The 22,695-nt window shown below is 36.7% G+C and overlaps 1 protein-coding gene across 1 annotated transcript in view; it reads left to right on the forward strand.

The window, feature by feature from the left end:
- The window catches only part of RASSF9 (Ras association domain family member 9), a gene marked incomplete at both ends in the record, with an annotated part of 40,692 nt that extends 22,924 nt beyond the window's left edge, over positions 1-17,768 (forward strand). Inside the window, one exon of the mRNA XM_080706024.1 lies at positions 16,499-17,768. Within this exon, the coding sequence (XP_080562150.1) occupies positions 16,499-17,768 (1,270 nt within the window). The remainder of the gene's footprint in view (positions 1-16,498) is intronic.
- Positions 17,769-22,695: the final 4,927 nt, after the last annotated feature.

The raw sequence follows: 22,695 nt of genomic DNA on the forward strand, positions 1-22,695 counted from the left end.
AGGTGTGCACCTCCATGATGGATTTTTTTTTAATCCTGAACAGGGTTGTTTAACAGGGCTGGTACTGACAATTTTAAGCCAGGTAAATTCCTTGCTATGAGAATCTGTTTTGTACATTGTAAAATAATCATATCACTGGCCTCTAGGCCTCTATCTATTAAATGCCAGTAGTATTTTCAATTCTGATGTGAAAGCTGAAAATGCCTCCACATATTAACAACTATCCCCTGAAGGCCAAATTCTCTCATCATAGAGGATAACTGAGAGAATCTTCAGTTTAAAGTATAACTACTGGAAATGGAGACTTGTATTTGTGTAATCGGCTACATATACCTCAAAAAGACTTCATAGCCGGGCGTGGTGGCGCACGCTTGTAATCCCAGCATTTGGAAGGCTGAGATCAGAGGATCCCGGTTTGCGGACAGCCTCAGCTACTTAGGTGAGGCCCTCTGCAACTCAATGAGACCCGGTTTCAAAATAAAGAATAAAAAATAGGGCAGGGGGTGCCGAGGCGTTAGGCTAGTGCTGGGGCCAACAGCCAGCATTGGAACCTTCCGTTGAAGCAAGGCCGTTATTGAGGCCTCTGAGGCCGGGATCGGAGCCTGCCGAGGGGTTAGGCCGGTGCTGGGGCCAATGAGGCCGGGATCAGAGCCTGCTGAAGGGTTAGGCCGGTGCCGGGGCCACTGGCCGGAATGGGAGCCTTCCGTGAATCAAGGCTGCTATTGAGGCCTCCGAGGCCGGGATCAGAGCCTGCCGTGAGGCAAGGCCAGTGCTGGGGCCTCCGAGGCCGGGATCAGAGCCTGCTGAGGGGTTAGGCCAGTGCCAGGGCCACTGGCCGGCATCGGAGCCTTCCGTGAGGCAAGGCCACTATTGAGGCCTCTGAGGCCGGGATCGGAGCCTGCCGAGGGGTTACACCGGTGCTGGGGCCAGTGAGGCCAGCATCAGAGCCTTCTGTGAGGCAAGGCCGCTATCGAGGCCTCCGAGGCCGGGATTGGAGCCTGCCAAGGGGTTATGCTGGTGCTGGGGCCAGCGAGGCCGGGATCGGAGCCTGCCGTGAGGCAGGGCTGGTGCCGGGGTCTCGGAGGCCGGGATCGTAGACTGCCAAGGGGTTAGGCCAGTGCCAGGGCCAGAGGCCAGCATCGGAGCCTTCCATGAAGCAAGACTGCTACTGAGGCCTCCGAAGCCTGGATCGGAGCCTGCTGAGGGGTTAGGCCAATGCCAGGGCCATCGGCTAACATCGGAGCCTGTCTTGAGGAAGGCCAGTGCTGGGGCCTCCGAGGCTGGGATCAGAGCTAGCTGAGAGGTTAGGCCAGTGTCGGGGCCAGCGAGTCCAGAACCGGGGCCTCCCATGAGGCAAGGCAGCTGCTTGAGCCAGCGAGGTCTGTATCAGTCCACTGGGTAACCAGGCCACAACTGGGGCTGTCAAGAGTGGGATTGGTATTTGAAATGTGGCATGCACAGAGAAATATTGCAGAAAATGAAAACCAGATGCTTCCCCTAATCAGCAATAACTAGGAGGAAAGGGGCAACAGGAAGAGGTCGAGCTATAGAAAGGGCCCTATAGTGAAGCAATTAAGGTGACCAATCAGAGGGCATGGAATAGGGAAGGATGGAGCCTCTTTAAAAAGCAGGGGTAGATAAACATATGTATCAAAGTTAATCACCAAACAAGCATGGGATCTAGGGAGGGGGAGGGAATGAGGATGGGGGCTGGATGAGGGCTAATTGGATGATGTGTGCTTGTATATCCTTTCAAGTCTTGTATTCCAATGTGATGTATGATTACAATGCACCAATAAAAATAAATTAAAAAAATAGGGCAGGGGGTGTAGCTCAGAGGTCAAATGCCTCTGGGTTCCATCCCCAGACCAGCAAAAAAAAAAAAAAAAAAAAAAAAAAAAAAAAAAAAAATTCATATACCTTTTTATGCCACGGTTTGGTACTGGGTATTGAACCAAGGGCCAATATACCTCCAAACTACACACCAACCAACCATTTTTTGTGGATGTGTGTGACACTGGGGATTGAACCCAGGGACATTCTACATCAAAAGCTTCACTCCCAGCCCTATTTTTCTCTTCTTTATTTTGAAACAGGGTCTCACTAGTTTGTAGAGGGCTTCACTAAGTAGTGGAGGCTGGCCCCAAACCTGTGAAACTCCTGTCTCAGCCTCCCAAGTACTGGGATTACAAGCGTGTCCACCACACCTGGCTCACACCAACAACCCTTTATAGAAAAATGAATTTTATGACTGTTTTGCAACTGTACAGAATAGTGAAGATCAATTTGATATTCTCTCTCTTTTGCTGTGTGTGTGTGTGTGTGTGTGTGTGTGTGTGTGTGTGTGTGTGTGTGCTAGTGATAAAACTTGGGATTTTATGATTGCTGGGTGAATACTCTACCACTGAACTACATCCTCAGCCCTCAAACACAAAGTCTTGTTGTCTTTGCTTATCAGAGACTCAAGAAATAAAAGAATTTTACTTGGAATAACTTCTGTGCATGGTAGTTAGATTGTGTTAGCTGGGAAAAGAAATTTATACTATGGGAAAATGTATTCATAACACACAGATATATATTGTACATATTATATACATTATATATGTCACACCCTAGTGATCATCATACAGTGTTTGAGAAATATCTTTTAGAAAGCAATTATTTTAATAACAGTATTTTAATGAAACTTACTGATTTGAAAGTGGAATCACTATAAAATAGTTCTCTTGCTAAACTTTGTACTTCAAATTCCAACTGAAATTTATTGTCTACTATATAATATGAAGAAAAGTCGCCCTTGATTGATTCCTTGATTGATTTGGTGCCTTTTCTTCTTTTGACAGCTGAATAAAGAAGTCCTACTCATTTTTTCTCTGCCTTCAGAACAAATTTCTATAAATATATATTTTGTTAGATTCTTAGTTTGGCATTACAATAACACAGCTATGATACTTTATCTTAAAACTTTAAGATTTAAGTTGTTAATTTATTCTCTGATGGTTCAAGAATAATAAAAGTTTAGCAGATGTGTGTTGAAAGAATAATTTTGTATGGCTGTTGACTTTTTATTATAACCAACTCCCTTTCATTTTTTATAATTTTATAGTATTAAAATTAATTTTTAATGGAGAAATAAGCTCCAGGTAGATAGCAGAGTCAATGTAAAAAAATCTCATGTTCAATTTTACAATATTATTTCAGAGTGAATATGAAAAAGTATTTGTATATTGTCTAATACATGTTGCTAAGAGTTCAGCTTAGTACATAAACTCTCTTTATGGTGAAGGTATTCTAAAAAGCCAAAACATGAATTAGCTGTGGAATAATAATTAAGTATATGCATAGCTTTTTAATGGAATGTTCGACTTTGCCTCAATGCCAGTCAGGATCAGAGAGTTGTAAGTCAGGGGAGAGCAAAAGTATTTTTGCTTCATCTGTAATACAGAGTACACAGTGATTTTTAAGGTGTCTCTTTGTAGGTAAAGAGTTACTTTATATTGTTAGTGTACATACAAAAGAAAAATTGGTTGAAGCTGGTGAGAAATTTTGTTGGATTGGTTAGAAAATGCTTATAAAATAATTTTGCAAACTACTGTAGTAAGTTTGATAAGGCTAATGAATAATAATAATAAAACACACCTTTCTCCACATTAGACAATAAGGGTGATCATTTTATTATTGTTGTTAAAAATCTATATTTATACTGTAAACAATTTTTTTTTGTAAGTGTGTGTATGGGAGGGGAGTACTGAGATTGAATCCCAGAACTTTCTACCTCCAAGCTGTACTCCTAGTCCCTTATTATTTTTTGTTTCTAAACAAAGCTCATTAAATTGATGAATGCTTCACTAAGTTGCTGAGGCTGGCCTTAAACCTGTGATTTTTCTGTCTCCCAAGTAATGGGATTACTGGAGTGCACCACCACACCTGACTAAACCTGTACACATTTTTAAAGCTTTTTAACTCTGTTATTTCCAGTAATTTGTGCAAAAATGTGAGAAATGTACATTGACATATTATAATTAAGATGAGGGGAGATTAGAAAATAATTCGAATTTAATCTTTTTTCTTTTTTTGGCAGTACTGAGGATGGAACCCAGGGGCATTCTACCTCTAAGCTACGCCCCCAGTCCCTATTTTTTATTCTTTATTTTGAAACAGGGTCTCACGAGTTGCAAAGAGCCTCAGTAAGTAGCTGAGGCTGTCCACGAACCAACCACGATCCTCCTGTCTCAGGCTCCCAAATTCTGAATTACAAGTGTGCACCACCATGCACAGCTCAAATTGTAAAGGTCTATTAATGATGATTTAGATAAAATCTAAAATTAAAAATTTAATACAATCATTCTTACTACATATTTTGGCAAATGTGTATAAATGATTCTCATTAATATGTCTGAGGAAAAAAGGAATTAAATATCTATAATGTAGAAGGCAAAATTTATTTTGTATGTTTTAATAATTTCAAAATATTTTATAATTATAAACTGTTTTAAAATAAATTAAACAGAAGTTCTGTTTTGTAAACCATGAAACAGAATCTTTCTGTGAGAACCTTATGCATTTAGTACATTAAATTTAATGTAATATTAAAACATATATAAGCATAAATTGTATGTGCATGAGAGATGTCATAAATAGGTATAAAATAAAAATATATTCATAGTAATCAGTTTTGTTATGAATAAAAGGGGAATTTTTCTTTTATTTACTATTTCTAAAATACAGTCTATTTTATTTTATTTTATTTTATTTCTTTTTTTGTGATACTGGGGATGGAACCCAGGAGCCTTCTAACTCTGGACTATACTACCAGACCTATTTTATATTTTTATTTGTAAACAGGGTTTCACTAAGTTGCTGAGAGCCTCACTAAGTAGCTGAGGCCGACTTTGAACCTGGGCTATCCTCCTGTCTCAGCCTTCCACATACTAGGATTACAAGCATGTGCCACCATGCCTGGCTAAAAAGAGTATTTTTAAATCAAATGCAAATAAAAATAAACACCTATTTAGGTTTTCCAAATATTTATTTCATTGTAAAATTTCTTTAGTTTTATTGACTGTAATACCAGAAGAAAAATGGAGGGTTACCTTACTTAATATTATGTAAGGAAACATTTTAAATTGTTATTATTCATTGCTTTTGCTTGCCTAAACAGCTAGTAAACTATTTCATTCTATACCATGGAGATAACTGATTTACATCTCTTTGGGCATATAGTGTACTCAAGAATCTTCATGGATGATAAAATATTAGGAATTCCAAGTTTGTACATTGAAGCCAAACCCTGACTAGATTATAGCTTATGAATTTCCCATCTTCATGAAATCATAGGAGTCAACAGTTTTGATTAACCTAAACTTCCAAAGTTAACTGATAGAAACTTAATTTAAGTAAACATACATGCACACACCACCCAGTTATCCTCTACCCATTCCCCAACCCATTCCCTCCCCATCCTTCCTTTCCATACTTGGCTTAGTGGTTGACTTTGATATGTTTAAGTACATCATTTGAACATACTGGATTAATAAAATATTAAAAATTTTTAAAAAGAAATTAATTTGAGGACTATAGTTACTTTACTCTTATAAATGCACAATGTTTGAGCAAATGCCATGCAGAAATAATACATTTTGTATCCTTTATTTTAGGCAGACCCTTGTAGTAAAACCAGTTAGTTTATAACTAACCTATACTTAAAAGAAACTGTGGTTATTAGTGTATAGTATGGTCTCCCATGCAGGTGCCCACCTATGGGTTACTTCTTCCCAGAGTGTCCAGAGAGAACCAGTCCTGAAACCACTGTCCAGGTGAACTTTGCCATCTGCCTTCAAATGCTTTGTCCCTATTCTCTTAATATTACAGACTCAGATGCATACAATCATCAATAATTATCTTTATCCTGGATATTTAAAGGGAAGAATGATAGAATGAAAAGAAGGTAAATTTGTATTTTACCTTAAAGCATTCAAACTAGGACTGTGATTGATTATAGCTGGCGAAAAAATAATTCTATTGGAAATCACATTGAATTCCAAGAATTTATTTAAAAATAAACATGGAAATTTTATCATTTTATGAATTGGGAAATATTGGTAAGCTGATAGTCATATAGATATGACTAGTGTAATGTATTTTCAGGGATTAGTAGTAGGTTAATATCTAAAATTAAATTTGGAAGGAATATTCCTACTTCCTAACTTTGTCACTTTAGACAAGTTATTTGCCCTTTCTTTGTCTTGGTTCTCTCATCTGTAAAACAGGAATGATATTTGTAACTTCCATATACATGCGTTCTTAACTTTAGGGATGCTATAAGTCAAGAAGAATCTAAAAGGAAAGTGATTTCGGTGGGTAGGCAATAATAAAGAAACATTTCTAACTATTTAACAAGATAGGGTAAGAGCAGAGTGTGGTGGGATAAAAAGAAAAAGAACAACAATCAAATTGACAGTGCGCTTGTTTATAAATAAAACTAAGGCACTAGGATAAACATAGAAAATAGAAGTGAATTGTGCTCACTTCTTCATCAGCACATGTACTAAAATTGGAAAGATACAGAGAAGATTAGCATGGCCCCCGCTCAAGGAAAACATGAAAATCTGTGAAGTGTCCCATATTGTTCTATAAAAAAAGAATATAGAAGTGAATTATTGGAGTATGAGTTTTTATAGACTGAAAACAGAATAAAGCTATATGGTTCTCATTTTTATGTTTGTAGCATGTTATCTCAGCAGTTTTACATCTTGTAAGATGTTTATCCTTCATTCCCAAGGATTACACACAAGAGAAAGCAGAGCAAAAGCAAACAACATTTTTAGACATATATGCTTATTTTGAAATAGCAGTGTCCTGTTGCCTTAGAATTGGAGGTTACAAACAATGTATTTGAATCCATTAGATAAGAATTGCTTATTCTATCATATTACATGATAAATCAAGCAATCTAGTGTGTTTATATTTTCTTTTTGTGTGTGTGAAATAAATGCTATTGGTGGGGAATATGTCTTATTCAGCATAAACCTAATATAGCCAACAAAAATTGAAATCTACAAATTAGAAAGATTTCAAAAGAACAAAATTATATCATTTTCAGAGAAATGGATGGAGTTGGAGAACATTATGCTAAATGAGATTAATCAATCACAAAAAGTAAAAAAAAAAAATAGATACTCTCCCTAATATGCAGAAGCAAAGGAGAAAATGGGTCATAGGAAGAACTCTAGATGAAGAAGGAGAAACCATAGATGAGCAAATAAGGTGACTTATCTGAGGGGGGAAGAGGAAAATTCCCTTATGTACATCATATACATTGACAAACATACCAAAGTCAATCAGTAAGACAAACATGAGAAGGAGGGAGGAGAGAATGGTGTGGGGATTGGGGAAGGACTAAATGAGTGATGTTTACATGTATGCCTCTACCATCTTGTAGCTCATTAAGATGTATGACTAAAATGAAACAATATAAAAAAAGATTTCTGAGAGTTATCATGAGTAGGGACCACCAGCACATATTACTTTTAAACTTTTCTTTTTAAACTTTTTTTTTGTAGATTTCATTATTTTACTAGATAGTAAATTTTCAAAGGTTGGAAAAGGAACATTATATTTAGTCCCAGTTATAATGTCAAATGTTTTGCTCATACAGATGCCTAGGTGTGCATTGATCTATGGTCAAATGAAAGCAATTATTTCTATAAAGTAATGATATTTAAAATGTCCAATTGCTTTATTTATGGTGGATATTTATTTATTTATTCTTTTTATTATTATTTTAATTTTTGCCTTATGAAATGATACTGAGGGCCATTAGTCTATGTCACTCTAGCATTTGAGTATCACTAATATTATAAGAAACTTGGCACTGGAACCAATGCTATACAAAATATTGCCTTTCCAACCTTACTACTGTGTCTTACAATGTGCCAGTGATACTCTCTTATAAATTACACACATTTTTTCTATCATTCCCATTTCCCATGACAGTGCTAGCCACAGAAGAGGCGCTCAGCAAATATTTGTCGAGTGAATCGACAGAAACTCAGAGACATATTATAAAATCACTATAGTTTTCAAAATGCTAAGCTTGCTATAAAACAGACTCTAGACATGATGAAGCATAAACACTGGTTGTGGAAGATTTATTGCCTAAATACTGCAATGAATGGTCATTACTTTTAAATGTGTTCAGTCAAGTGACAGAAGTTTTGAGAATTACTTGTTTTGAGTGATGGTTATAAAAGTTCTCCAAAAAAATTTAGCAATAGCTGACCCAACAAAGTATAAGAACATTTGGAAGACTTTAAAAATTAAAAGAAAAACTTGGAGCCAATGAGACTGAAGTATAAATAAAAGCTCTTACTGTTTCATATGTGACATGAGATTGGTAGCATCATTTTTTTTTTTTTGGTGGTACTGGGGTTCCTGGAAACCCTTCTACCTCTGGGCTATACTTCCAGATCTATTTTATATTTTTATTTAGAAACAGGGTCTCTTAAACCAGCATGGCTGGTTTTGAACCTGCGGGATCCTCCTGTCTCTGCCTCCCAAGCACGGGGATTACAAGTGTGAGCCACCTTGTCCGACTAATAGCAACATTTTTTACTGTACATGGTGAAAATGCTGCTCCTGGTTTGCATGAACTGAAAACTAACAGGATCTTTAGAGGAGGCCACAGGATACAAGAACTTGATCCTTTCAAAGTAGGAAGCATCCTATCAGAGTAGAGGGGTCATGGGAGTAGCAGGGAATTACCATGTATGTTGTTATTCTTATTCTATTATTCAGAAAGATTCTCTGTTCCTTGCTTTACCTTGTTTTTCACAGTTCTAGTGCAAGGACACAGAATTTATAGGTCATGTGTCACCTTTAGCTACAGATCCACAACTGATGGTTCCCAGTCCCCCCCCCCCAAAAAAAAAAAAAAAAGAAAAGGAAAGAACAGGGCATAAAGAGTACTCTATAAAGAGTACTCTACAAAGAAAACTGCAAGGACTTTTGAACATATGAGAGTTTTGTTTTGTTTTTATTTTTAGCTAAAGGAGATGCTAAGGTTAGCCAGAAAGTTGCTAATCAACTTTGCTGCATCAACTCAGAAACAAGATTTTTTTTTTTTAGGCTTAGAAAGTAACACATCCCTCCACATATTACTCCTTAGCTGACCACTGAGAGAAGTCCTTCCTTGATCAGTTGGGTGCTCTAATAGAACATGTCGCGACCCTAAGGCTCTGAACAGCAGAGCCTAGGGAAGAAACACACGAACGCGACTTGCTGATGATGCTTCCTCTTTAATGCTTCCCCTCTTTAATGCTTCCAGCAGGCAAATATATATCAGTCTCATAACCCCTCCCTCATCACTCCACCAACCCCAAGCTTCCCACAGCTAGGGCATGCACATTTCTAACCCTCTCATAGGCGGGCTGGTGGTAGCACGAGGCGCTGCATCACTGATCATCCGTAGGGCGCCTGATAGGGCTCACTGCGCAGGCTCAGGGCACCGCCAGCCTCGCGAGCCTTGTGACTCGGCAACATGCCTAGGCGCCATCTTGAGCCACCGCCCCATCCTGGTCTAGCCGAGTGGGCCCCGACATCTCCCCCTTTTTGTTTTATTAAAATTAAGGCTCAGGACCGTGCCTGTCTTAGGTTGTCGAACCTCAAGGATCATTCTTACCCGTCATTGGGAAAGCAATAGCATGATTACTCCCCTGTCTTAGGTTGATATGATCCCGGGGACGATCGTACCCGTCTTTGACTACCGATCCAGCATTTTGAGCCATACGTGAGGAGATGAGCCAGCTTCAAGGGCAGCCAGAGCTTGCACCAGCATGTTCTGTTGTTGCACAGTTTGTTGTCGAATACACCTCATATATCCAACCAGGACACAGCATACTACCACCAGCAAAAAAATGCCCAGAATGCCATGCCACCCCAATCTCTTAAGAAGCCCACTGTCCCCTGTATCAGGTCCATCCATTGTTGTACTGAGGCAATCTCCACGCGGGTAGATTTGATCGCGACAATGGACGCTCGAAGTTCTGTCATAGTTTGTTCAAATTTATGGCTCCAATTTCCCAGAAGCATTCTGCCTATCTGTCGGGATAGATTGCCTGCACGGGAAAAATTCTGATACTGCACAGAGGTTATGCATAATCCAGACAATTTTTGAATACATGGTACCATGGCCATCTGTCCCAAGATGTCGACCTGTTCTTGTAATAGGTCCACTCTTTGGTTTACCATCATTATGCCTGATTTAAGCTGCCCATTTCTTTCACTCCTCCCTTAAAAAGAATCTTACAGAGAGCCTCTTTGACTTTCATAGCAGTAACCTTAGACCCCATGATAAGTCTTGCTTCGTCGCAATCCATGAGCTTTCTACTTCGTCGCTAAATCCTGCGAACCTACACAGCTCTGTGCCTGCGAACTTACCCCACGGCTTGCTTCGTCGCAATCTGCAAACTTTCTACTTTCTACTAAATCCTGCGAACCTACACAGCACTGTCCCTTCGTTGCTTACCTGTGAACTTACCCCATGGCATTCCCCGTATGTTCCCCGGCGTTCCCCATACGAGCCACCACTTGTCCCGTCCCTACGGCGTTCCCGGGTTTCAGCTCCACTATGTCGCGACCCTAAGGCGCTGACCAGCAGAGCCTAGGGAAGAAACACACGAATGCCGACTTGCTGATGATGCTTCCTCTTTAATGCTTCCCCTCTTTAATGCTTCCAGCAGGCAAATATATATCAGTCTCATAACCCCTCCCTCATCACTCCACCAACCCCAAGCTTCCCACAGCTAGGGCATGCACATTTCTAACCCTCTCATAGGCGGGCTGGTGGTAGCTCGAGGCGCTGCATCACTGATCATCCGTAGGGCACCTGATAGGGCTCACTGCGCAGGCTCAGGGCACCGCCAGCCTCGTGAGCCTCGTGACTTGGCAACATGCCTAGGTGCCATCTTGAGCCACCGCCCCATCCTGGTCTAGCCGAGTGGGCCCCGACAAGAACACTCTGGTTCTGCTGCTATCAAAGGCATATTTATGTGATAAAGTTTTTAACAATTTATTTGTTTCTAGTTTAATGCACATGTCTAACTAAACCAACAAATTTATAAAGTTGCTTTTATGGTATACTGGTTAAAACTGCAGTCCCTGAAACCAGCATCTTTTTTTTAATTTTTAAATTTTTATTGATGCGTGGTAGTTATACATTGTAGTGAGCATTCAAAGTGATACGTTCATCTATGTACACAGCATCTCAGTGCATTTTTCTTCAGCCCCATCTCCCTGCCCGCTCCTCCCTCCCTGTACATACATTCATATACAAATACTTTTTGGTCTTTTTCCTTTCTCAAGCCTCATTTTCTCCCTCTCCTTTCTTCCTCTGCCCCTAATCCAATTCCACAATTCTACTGGTCTCTCTCTTTTAAATTTTATGAAATCTCTTTCCTTTCCTATTTTTTCTCTAGCTTTCACATATGAGAGAGAGCGTACAGCCCTTGATTTTTGCAGACTAGCTGATCTCACTTAGCATAATTTTCTCTAGTTCCATCCATTTTCCTGCAAATGACATAGTTTTGTTTTATGGCTGAGCAAGGTCTATTCTGCATATATACCACATTTTCTTTATCTTCCATCTGTTGATGAACTCCTAATTTGGCTCCATAATTTGGCTATTGGAAGTTGCACTGTTATAAATATGGGTATACATGTTGTCACTAAAGTATTCTAACTTTAATTCTTTTGGAAGCACACAGGAGTAGTATGGCTGGGTGATATGATGGTTCCATTCCTTATCTTTTGAGAAGCATCTATACAGATCTCCATAGCGGTTGTTCTAATTTATAATTTTGCCAACAATGTATAAGTGTTTTGTTTTTCCTACATCTTCACCAGGCTTTATTATTGTTTGTATCCTTGATAATTGCCATTCTCACAGAAGTTAGATGGAATCTCAGCATAGGTTTGATTTGTATTTCTCTAATTGCTAATGATGTTGAGCACATTTTTATATATTTGTTGAACTCTTGTATTTCTCCTTTTTAGAAGTGCCTATTCTGAATATTTTTTGTTTGAGTTATTTGGTCTTTGGTAATAAGATTTTTTTAAATTCCTTTATAGAGTCTATATTTTAGTTCTTTACGAAAAAGGATCTGGTAAAGATCTTCTCTCATTCTATAGTCACTTTTTTTTTTTACTTTTTTATGTCTATCTCAGAACTAGAAAAGCAGTCCAGAAATTCATATGAAAGAACGGCTAAAGCAATTCTGAGCAATGAGAACCATGCTGGAGGCATCACAATATTTAATTTCGAATTATATTACAGAAATATAGTAACAAAAACAGTATAGTTTGGGGGAAAAAGATTCATATACCATTGGAATAGAAGCCACAGAGACAAATTTACACAATTAAACTAGCTGATATTTGACAAAGGTGCCAAATATATACATTTGAGAAAAACAGCCTTTCAAAAAGATGGTTTTGGAAAACTGGATATCTGTACGTAAAAGAATGAAACTAGATCCCTGCACACAAGTCAACTCAAATGGATCAAAGATTTAAAAATTAGACCAGAACCTTTGCAATTACTAGAAGAAAACAGGGAGCCAGCTCTCCATCATGTAAGCCCTGACTTCCCTGATAAGACCCTAAAGCTTAGGAAATAAAACCAAGAAACAATACATGAGATAACATCAAATTTAAAAAAAATGAAGTTAAATCAAATTTTAAAAAAATTGAAAACATCTTTCTCTCTTGAATTTGAATTCTCACTGCACTACCAGCTATGTAAGCTTGGCACACTGTCAACTTTATCTATAAAATAAGGTTACTATCACTGACTGTCTAATAGAATTGTGATAATGACATGACTTAACACATAAAAGAGGTTAGAATACAGCCTGGGATATTTTAAGTGCTTCATGTTTGATAGTTATTATCTTCAATGCTGAGTATTTTTAATAGCTTTAATGGAATTATTTTAGCATTTATCCCTAAACATTAAAACAAAAGAAAGTTTTCTTTAAACATGGGATCTATCAGCATTATCTTGTAAGGTTGATAATTATAACAATCATTTAATTTTATTATTTTTATCATTATTAATAAAAGGTTCAGAGCTGGGTCTGAACCTACAGGCCTATAGTCCCAGTACTTGGGAGATGGAGACAGGAGGATTGTGGGTGTGAAGACAGTCTCAACAAGTAGTGATGATCTCATCAACTTAGTGAGAACTTGTTCCAAAATAAAAATAAAATAGAGTTGGGGGTGTAGTTCGAAGGTAAAATGCTCCTAGGTTCAATTTCCAGTACCAAAACAAAATAAAAATATATAAATAAAATTCATATGAAATTACTTGTAATTTAACATGCAGTAAATACATAGAGAGCTAATGCTTTTTAAATTATACAATATAAATAAATGCCTAAATATATAGTAAAAAAACTATAGTAATTTTGAATATGTATATATGACTAAAATATCAATGTAATGATTTATTTAGAATTACTTTGTTCTGTACAGCAATACACAGACACTACTGTGTACTTTGAGAAGATTTTTTTATTTTTATATATTAGCTACTAATAAAAATATAAAAATGATTTTGTTACCCTAAATTCTAACTTATATTTTGCTGCTTAGAATCACTGAATGAAGAATTATACACATTGTCAGAATTTCACATTCACTTAAAAATATATTATTCAATATGGAGTCTTTAAATGTAAGAGATTTTTAAGAGAACCATCACAACTTAGTATAGATTTTGAGTAATCTCCCCTTAAAAATTTTACTTGCAACAATTAAATGCTTAAATTTGCTACAATCACATACTTAAATACTTTTTTGTTAGAAGATATACCTAATATCTTATGTTACTTTGTGTTATTGATTTATTCTCTCACCTTTAGTAATCATTTATTCACCTTAGGATAGTCAATGTCCAAAGTATAACTAGATTATTTAAAGTAAAGTTCATAACGTAAGATTCATAGCTATTACTACTGAAACAAATATAAATTCTAAGGGCTAAATGATTCTAGCATCCAGGGAAACTTTCTTTGGTGTGTACTTCATGGCACCACATACTTAGAGGTAATATATAATTAAATGATTAATTAGTTTGACCTAACTTTCACAAGACTTTTTCTATTCAAAAAACCTATGCTGCCATAAATCACATTAGAGTGTAATTCATTTCATATCTCTTGTTTCTTAACATTCTTTTAAGATGAAGAATTATGAAAGACACAGTCCAATTTGATTTATAATCATGATGAAAAATATGATTTTCAAAATTCTCCAATAAGTATACCTTAGAAACAATGAAACTTCCTTGCTGTTTTTACTCAAGAAAACTGTTTCCTCTCTAGAAAACTGCCACCTCTTGCTGCAATTTGATTTTGTTTGCCCCACCCCCAAATTTCTACAGTAATTTAGTTGCTAAATCATATGTTAATACTATTAAGAGGGTAAGAGCTTAATCCTTATATATTGTTTAGAGATAGGGACACTGAATAGTGTTTAGGATTATGTTCTTTAGGGTGGAGCTTTGGTGATTGGATTTCAGTAGCTCTACATGGAAGATAGACTACATACATTTAGAGACTTGAGCTCTCCATCTCTTGCCATGTGATGCTCTGTGCCACCTTGGGAGTCTGTCAACAAGAACATCATCATCACATAAAACACCTAAATTGGTCCTTAGAAATGTGAATCAAAGTAATTTCTTTTCTTTACAAAGTACCTTGCCTCAATATTTCATTATATGATGAAAAACAGACCAACACAACTTCTTCCTTATACCACAAGAAAAAGTACTATCAAACTTATATATGTGTGTGTACACATATACATACCTGTAAACACATACATATGCAAATATACGTACATGTACATGTAGCCTACATATGTTTGGTAGACTATACATGCATATGTACATGGATGTGTATATGTATATAGATTCCAACTCTGAACATTTTCTGTTATCTCTACAACTAATACTCTAGTCCAGGAGGCCATCACCTTTCTACTAGACCTCTATGATAGGCTTCTAACTCAGCTTTTCTTCCTCTGTTATTTCATTTTTTTCATTTCATTCTAAAAACAGAAGCCAGATTCAAAAAAGCATAAGACCATATTTCTCCTTTACTTAAAACTTCCCAATGGTTTTCCATTAAAATTGCACCACCCAATTGCCTTACCATGTCCAGCAGTTTTTCCTTTATCTTTGACCTCAATTGCCAATCTTCCACTTCTCCTTCCTACCAATGATCACCTCCAATTTCATCATCCTCAGTCTCCAACTACATTTGCATTCTTTTTGACCCTTGAAGATACTCATACATTTCTTTTCACTTTCTCTGGAACTCTTGGCTTCTGATTAGTTCCTCCATGTACCTAATTAAATGCCACCTCCATAGGTAAGTCTTTCCTAAGCTTTCTAAAATAGACCTCTCATTCTTCCAAGACAGTTACTATTCTTTCATCCAGGGAAGTTTGCTTCACAACATTTACCATTATGATACTATATTAGTTACATATTCGTGTTTGTGTTCTGTCCTCTTTATTAATATATCTGTAGTATATTCAAACATGTCTGGCCCATAGTTGGTATATAATAAATGCTTTATTATATTAGTTCGTATATAATAAACACTTGCTTTCAGCAACTAAGTGAAACTCTTAGAAACCTACTGAGATTTTGTTTCAAAATAAAAATAAAGCCTGTTGGTGGTGCATGTTTATAATCTCACTACTTGAGAGGCTGAGAAAGGAGGATCATAGGTTCGCGGCCAGCCTCAGCTACTTAAACTCTCTACAACTTAGTGAGACTGTGTTTCAAAATAAAGAATAAAAATAGTTCTGGAAGTATAGCTTGGAGTTAGAATGTCAATAGGTTCCATCCTCAGTACCAAAAATATAAAAATATATAAAAAATAAAAAGGGCAGGGGGCATTGGAGATGGCATGCTCTAGGGTTCAATTCTAAGTCCCCATAGACAAACACTTGCTAAATGAAAACATGACTGTTTTCAATATTGGACTAGTTTTCACTCTGTGACTCCAATATCATTCAAACACCATCACTATTCCTACATACATTTTTACATGGTCCTGTTCTGATCTTAATGCCCCAGAGGGGGAAAAAAAGTCTTATTTTATATCCTCTCTGTTTATTATCTTAACTCTAGGCATTCTAACTGTGCATGTATTGCAGTTAAATTCTAAAGACATAAAAAAAAATAGCTTTGGTTGTCTTTTATTGACAAATTGCTCTTTCCAGAACCTACTAGGACAAAATAAGAAAAGATACACGTCCCACAGTTCTTATTATTTTTATTGGATTTAACTCTGATTCCTATATAGTCACAATCTCAAAGTACATCTCTCAGTCAGGCTAAAGTCTAGAAAGGGTATTAATGTTAAACCATCTTATTGAGTTCACACAGGTGATGACAGAAATGTAATGTGCTTTGTTTTTCTTTCAGATCTCCAACTAAAGACATGGATTCTGAAGAGAAGGAAATTGTGGTTTGGGTTTGCCAAGAGGAGAAGATCGTCTGTGGGTTAACCAAACGCACCACGGCTGCCGATGTCATCCAGGCCTTGCTGGAGGAACACGAGGCTACGTTTGGAGAGAAACGCTTTCTGTTGGGGAAGCCCAGTGACTACTGCATCATCGAGAAGTGGAGGGGCTCAGAGCGGGCCCTGCCCCCGCTCACCAGGATGCTGAAGCTCTGGAAAGCCTGGGGGGATGAGCAGTCCAACATGCAGTTCGTGCTGGTCAAAGCAGATGCTTTTCTCCCAGTTCCCTTGTGGCGGACCGCCGAAGCCAAATTGGTGCAAAACACGGAGAAACCGTGGGAGCTCAGCCCAGCAAATTACATGAAGACATTACCACCGGATAAACAAAAAAGAATAGTCAGAAAAACATTCCGGAAATTGGCTAAAATTAAGCAGGACAGCGTTTCTCACAATCGAGAGAATATGGAGACGTTAATCCATCTGATTATCTCCCAGGACCACACCATTCACCAGCAAGTCCAGAGAATGAAAGAGCTGGATTTGGAAATTGAAAAGTGTGAGGCGAAATTCCACCTGGATCGGGTAGAAAATGACGGGGAAAATTACGTTCAGGACGCCTACTTAATGCCCAGTGTCAGTGACGCTGAGCCCAAGCGAGGCCCTCAGGATGAGGAAAACCAGATCCTGGAGGAGCTGAGCGAAAGCGACGGCGTCGTCCACCTGGAGGAGAGACTGAAATACTACAGGATACTCATCGACAAGCTCTCTGCAGAGATCGAAAAAGAAGTAAGAAGTGTGTGCACGGACCTGAGTGAAGAAGATGCAGAAGCGGCGGCCGCGAGTGAACTGGAAGGCTCTAATTTGGAAAGCGTTAAGTGCGATTTGGAGCAAAGCATGAAAGCTGGGTTGAAGATCCACTCTCACTTGAGCGGCATCCAGAAGGAGATTAAGTACAGTGACTCACTGCTCCAGATGAAAGCAAAGGAGTACGAACTGCTGGCCAAGGAGCTGCACACGCTCCACGGCAGCAGCAAAGATGGGTGCCAGTCAAAGGAAAACCCAGGGACGGAAAGTGAGGCGCCCAGCGGCGGTGGGGCGGTGCCTCCCTTCGCCCCCAGGGCCTTCCAGGTCTACACTAACACTAACGACACGGACTCGGACACCGGCATCAGCTCCAACCACAGCCAGGACTCAGAAATAGCCGTCGGCGATGTGGTGTTGCTATCCACATAACCCCAGGGCTTCCCCCTGATCTGCCTTAATGTTGTTTATGCTCGTGTAGTTTCATGGAAATTTTTCTTTAAATACAGCTTTCAGGAAAAAAAATATTATATATATATATATATATATATATATATATATATATATATATATGTGTGTGTGTGTGTGTGTGTGTGTGTGTGTCCTATTATTCAGTTGTTATGAATAAAAAATAGTGTTATCTGTTGTTTTTAGGAAGACATTTCCAATGTGACTTTCACTATTACAGGTTCAAGCACTGTGCTGTGTATGTATCAGAAATGCGTTCGAATTAGCTCATAGGTTCATCACACAGGAATTGTTGAATGGGGATTGTTTGAGCATTTTCCATGGCTTCTATGGGAAGTGTTATATATTGACTGTAGAACAAAGCTCAATATTACACAGAATATTAAAACGGCACACATGAAGAAGTGAAATTAAAATGCGCAGTAATATTTAAACAGAATGTTACATTAGAATATTTAAATTTATGAGGCATAGGATAGCTATTATGTTGTAACTACATTTATTCAAATCTTGGTTCTTTTTAATACTTGTACAACGTATCAAGTCTGTCAGTTCCTCAGTCCTTCTTCCTATTTAAGCGGGAGGCTGTTGGGACTTATGTGAGTCCTGTTAGTGTGGCAGGGTGGGTACTGATAAGGCAAGACCAAGGGCTGCATACAAATAGTGTTCTTCCAATGAAGCCTGAAATTATTAAGAGCTATGCACAGGCTTTTGGTATCTGTTAATCAAGATCTCTGAGCCAAATCAAAGTTGTGTGCAGACTCATTCTTTGAATGAGATACAGTGTCAGAGAGGAAATCAAGGTGTCAATGATCCTGTTTATACCCCATTTACATAAATTCAAGTACTGAACTAAGTTGAAGTGCTAAACTAAGTTAATGTGATTAAATTCAGCATTCTATATACATAATTATTAGCATTTTTGTCTCTGAACAAAGAGAGGGGTACATACATGAAGAAAAGATTTGTTTTGGTGAAATATCCAGTTGTCTTCTTAGTACTTTATTTGTGGTGCTTTAAAAAGCTTAGTACTTTAAAAAAAAAAAGTGCTAGCACCATCCTATACACAATAGTAAAAATCCAAGACATTGAATGAATTTTATTGGTTCTTTCTTGACTGACACTTATAGTGCTATACATTTTTGGTTGCTTAGTTTTTAATGAGAAATTTCTTTTCCCTCCTGCCTTTCCTCTCTTGTTCCTTCTGATCTGCCCTTTCTCCTCTTTTCCTGTCTCATTCATCTCTTCTTAGCTCCATCTCTTTCTTCCTTTCTGCCTGCCAGGGAACATGTGATGGGATGATGTTGAAAGTAAGTGTATCATTTTATTGTGCTGTTAACTGAGTCTTGCTGCATTTTAGTTTTTCATCAGCAGAAAATTGTCCTATATGTTAGGGTATATAAGTAAAAATGTCATTTCATATAGTTTTAATATGTGGATATCTGTTAAGAGTCTCAGTAATTCTTTTCTCTTCCCTTTTATTCACACTGTGGTGCAGTTTTTGTTTGTTTGTTTGTTTGTTTGCATTGTGGTACTGGAGATTAAACCCAGGGGCATTGTGCCTCTGAGCTACATCTCCCATTTCATTTTATTCTATTTTTAATTTGAAATAGGGTCTCACTAAGTTGCAGAGGGCCTTACTAAATTACTGAGGCTGTGTCTACCTGTCTCAGCTTCCCAAGTACTAGGATTATGGGCATGCACCACCATGCTTAGCTTATGGTGGAGACATGAACACAGTATTTTTTTTTTTTTTGGTCTTCACTTTTAAATGTGAACGTAGTTAATTTTCTAACAGCTATCATACTAAGATTTTTAAAATCTGATATTTCTTAAATTTTCTTAATTCATTCTTTCTTTTCTATGTCCCTGTTTTTTCTACTTTTATTAGTGAAAATATTTAGAATTTCCATAGTGTTGTACTTTTGGGAAGCATCTATTTTTTCTTTTATCAAGATTTTTATAGGCCATATTTGAAGTTTGCTGATAAGTAAAAGAGCAATTAGAAATGCTAAAAATAGTAAGTAATAATGCTAATCTGGGAAATATACACACATATATATATTTATATTTGAAGCAGAAACTCAGTAATCATCTATGAAAGGAAAGTTAACCTGCCTAATATTCCATAAAATCATTAAACAAAATTGTGAGCTATTGGCATATTCATTGTTCCATACTAGAGATTAAATTCAGGTCATGATAAATAATAAACCAATTGTTAAATTGTTTTCCTAAAATGAAGCTAATCTCTATGGATTACTTTTATGTTTGTTAAGAAAATAAAGGAACATTGTTTAGCCTCCTATCTAATGTGATTAATTTCCTCATTCCAAAGAGGTCTTAAAAGAAATAGGAGAGGAAATATTATTTCTATTAAGAAACTTTGAACTATTTTCTGTTTTAATACTGGTAAATACAATGATTCATTCTAAAAGTCATTTCTTCCATATTTTAGAGTAAATAATGTTTAAAATTACTGTTTAAAAATAGAATTTATTATTCAGGTTTTGCCTCTCATGGAGCCAGCAGCCTTGGGTTCTAATTTGATAATGCTTGCTTGCAATTCAACAATGCACCTTTGTCTCAAGATGACAGGCAGGATCATTTTGTGAACCTAGACTTTATTGGCATTTCCAGAAGTTACACATACCTGCATGCTGTGGCGTCATTGTACTTGGGTGATTATATTTTAAAATAAATCGATGGCAGATACTTAAAAAAGTAGAATCATTAATTTTTAAATTCACTTTAGGCTTTCTATTTGATCTTTAGTTATACCTATAAGTATGTTTGATCATGACAATATAAAATAATTAGTCACCATGGTTAACCTTTAATTTAGAATGATAAATTAACATATCGATACAAATAAAAATACTAATGCCTAATGCCCTCATGCTTGGATACTGAGCTTTTTATTATTTAGTGAAAATTAGAGTTATGAATATAAGATTTGGTAGAAAGTTTAATGCTTTCATTATTTATAGAAACTGTGAGATATTTGCAAGTTCTTCAGTACCTGACAGGTTAACTATAAAATGGTTATATGCAGCTAGAAGAAGCAAACCAAAACCAAAACCAACTACTCTTCATTCCTAGAAGCAGGCCTTGCTTTTCTTCTTTTCTTTTTCTTTCTACAATTGGGATACTTTTTTTCACCCTCCATATTCTATACACTGAAATGTTCACCATTTCTGTAGGCTTAAATGTCCTCTTTTCTATGCAACAATTTGTTCCATTAAAATAGTTGTACTCTCTTATCTCTGAACCTACACATTTTTAGATGTACTTTTCATTTTCTGTAGCTCCTCTGTTCTATCCTGGGTTATATTTATTAATTGTACTTATCAAACTCCCCTTCCCAGTGGAGTCTTATTACGCTTTACTGTCTGGCTAACTTCACTCTCTTTTATCAACTTCTTTGCCTCCTCACGCAGCTTTCTCACTCAACTTTAGAGTTGTAGGATTTTTGTGTGTACTTTTACATGGTGAATGATGTTTGTGCATTTTGTACATGAATATGCATTTTAGCAGACTTACCACATTAACAAGAATTCTGCCTAAAAATTTGGGGAGGTAGGATATGATTTACCAATGTGGCATTATTTCTTAAGTTGAAAACAAAAATTGCACATTATTATGGGGTACCGTGTGGTGCTTCAGTACACGTATAAATTGTGTAATCTTTAATTCCGGGGAAGGATATAATTTTAATTTTATGTTTAATTCACAGAATTACTGGTGCAAAACAACTCCAATGTTACCTTGTCAAGTCAATTTAATGGCCAAGTTATAGAGTTTTTCTTGGCATTGTGTACTTATAAGGAAGATATATTTTATAGAGCTGGGTTTGAAGCAATAAACACACAAAAGAACTTTGAAATATCAAATAAAATATTTTATTTTTCTTCTTAATTATAAAACAATATGACCCCTAATTAGTGTGTAGAAGCTATTCTAATCCATTAAATTTTTATTTTTATATTTATTTAAACATCTATTGTACATGACAAAATATATTTCTTTGGCTGCATTTTATAATTTTTCAAAATAGTTACCATGTTCTATTTAAAACATATTTTTCTAATGACAAAATAGCACCTTTTCAATCCTAATATAGAGTTTTAAAAATATTAGTCTATTTCTTTTCATGCTGCCTGATTTGTTTAATAAGCCTTATATGACAAATATAAAATATATATATATCAGTTTTTTCAATTTGTAATTTGTAACTGATCCAGAATAATAAAAGAAATAATTGTACCCTTTCATGTGATACTGTCTTTCTGAGTGTCTTTACTTGGCTATATATATTAAAAATAAATTTTAGGGGCACCGGGCGTGGTGGCGCACGCTTGTAATCCCCGCGCTTGGGAGGCGGAGACAGGAGGATAGCGCTGGTTCAAAGCCAGCTGCACTGGCTTAAGAGACCCTGTTTCCAAATAAAAAGTATACAATAGGTCTGAGAGTGTAGCCCGGAGGTAGAAGGGCTTCCAGGAACCTCAGTACCACCAAAAAATAAATAAATAAAAAAAAATAAATTTTATATAAGTGTGATCTATATAATTGCTAAACACAATTTACTTGAAGATCAGTTATTATTTCATGACAACATAAGTATATAGCAAATAAGATATTAAAAAAACCTTTTTATGTAGTTCCCTACATAATTATTTAAGTTGTCATTGAAAAAATGTCCTTGCTTTTATGCTGATGCTATGTTATGGCTTCTTTCTTAAAATGAAACCACTTTAAAGTGAAAATATTCAAGAAACTGTAAATCTTTAGTAGTATTGTCACTACTTTTACTTAAAATAAACCTTTAATTTTCACTGATTTTAATAATTAAATCACTTGAAACATAGGAAATTTGCTAACTCATTCTAGG

Source organism: Muscardinus avellanarius (genome assembly GCF_963383645.1).
Source record: "Muscardinus avellanarius genome assembly, chromosome: 11".
Lineage (NCBI taxonomy): Eukaryota > Metazoa > Chordata > Mammalia > Rodentia > Gliridae > Muscardinus > Muscardinus avellanarius.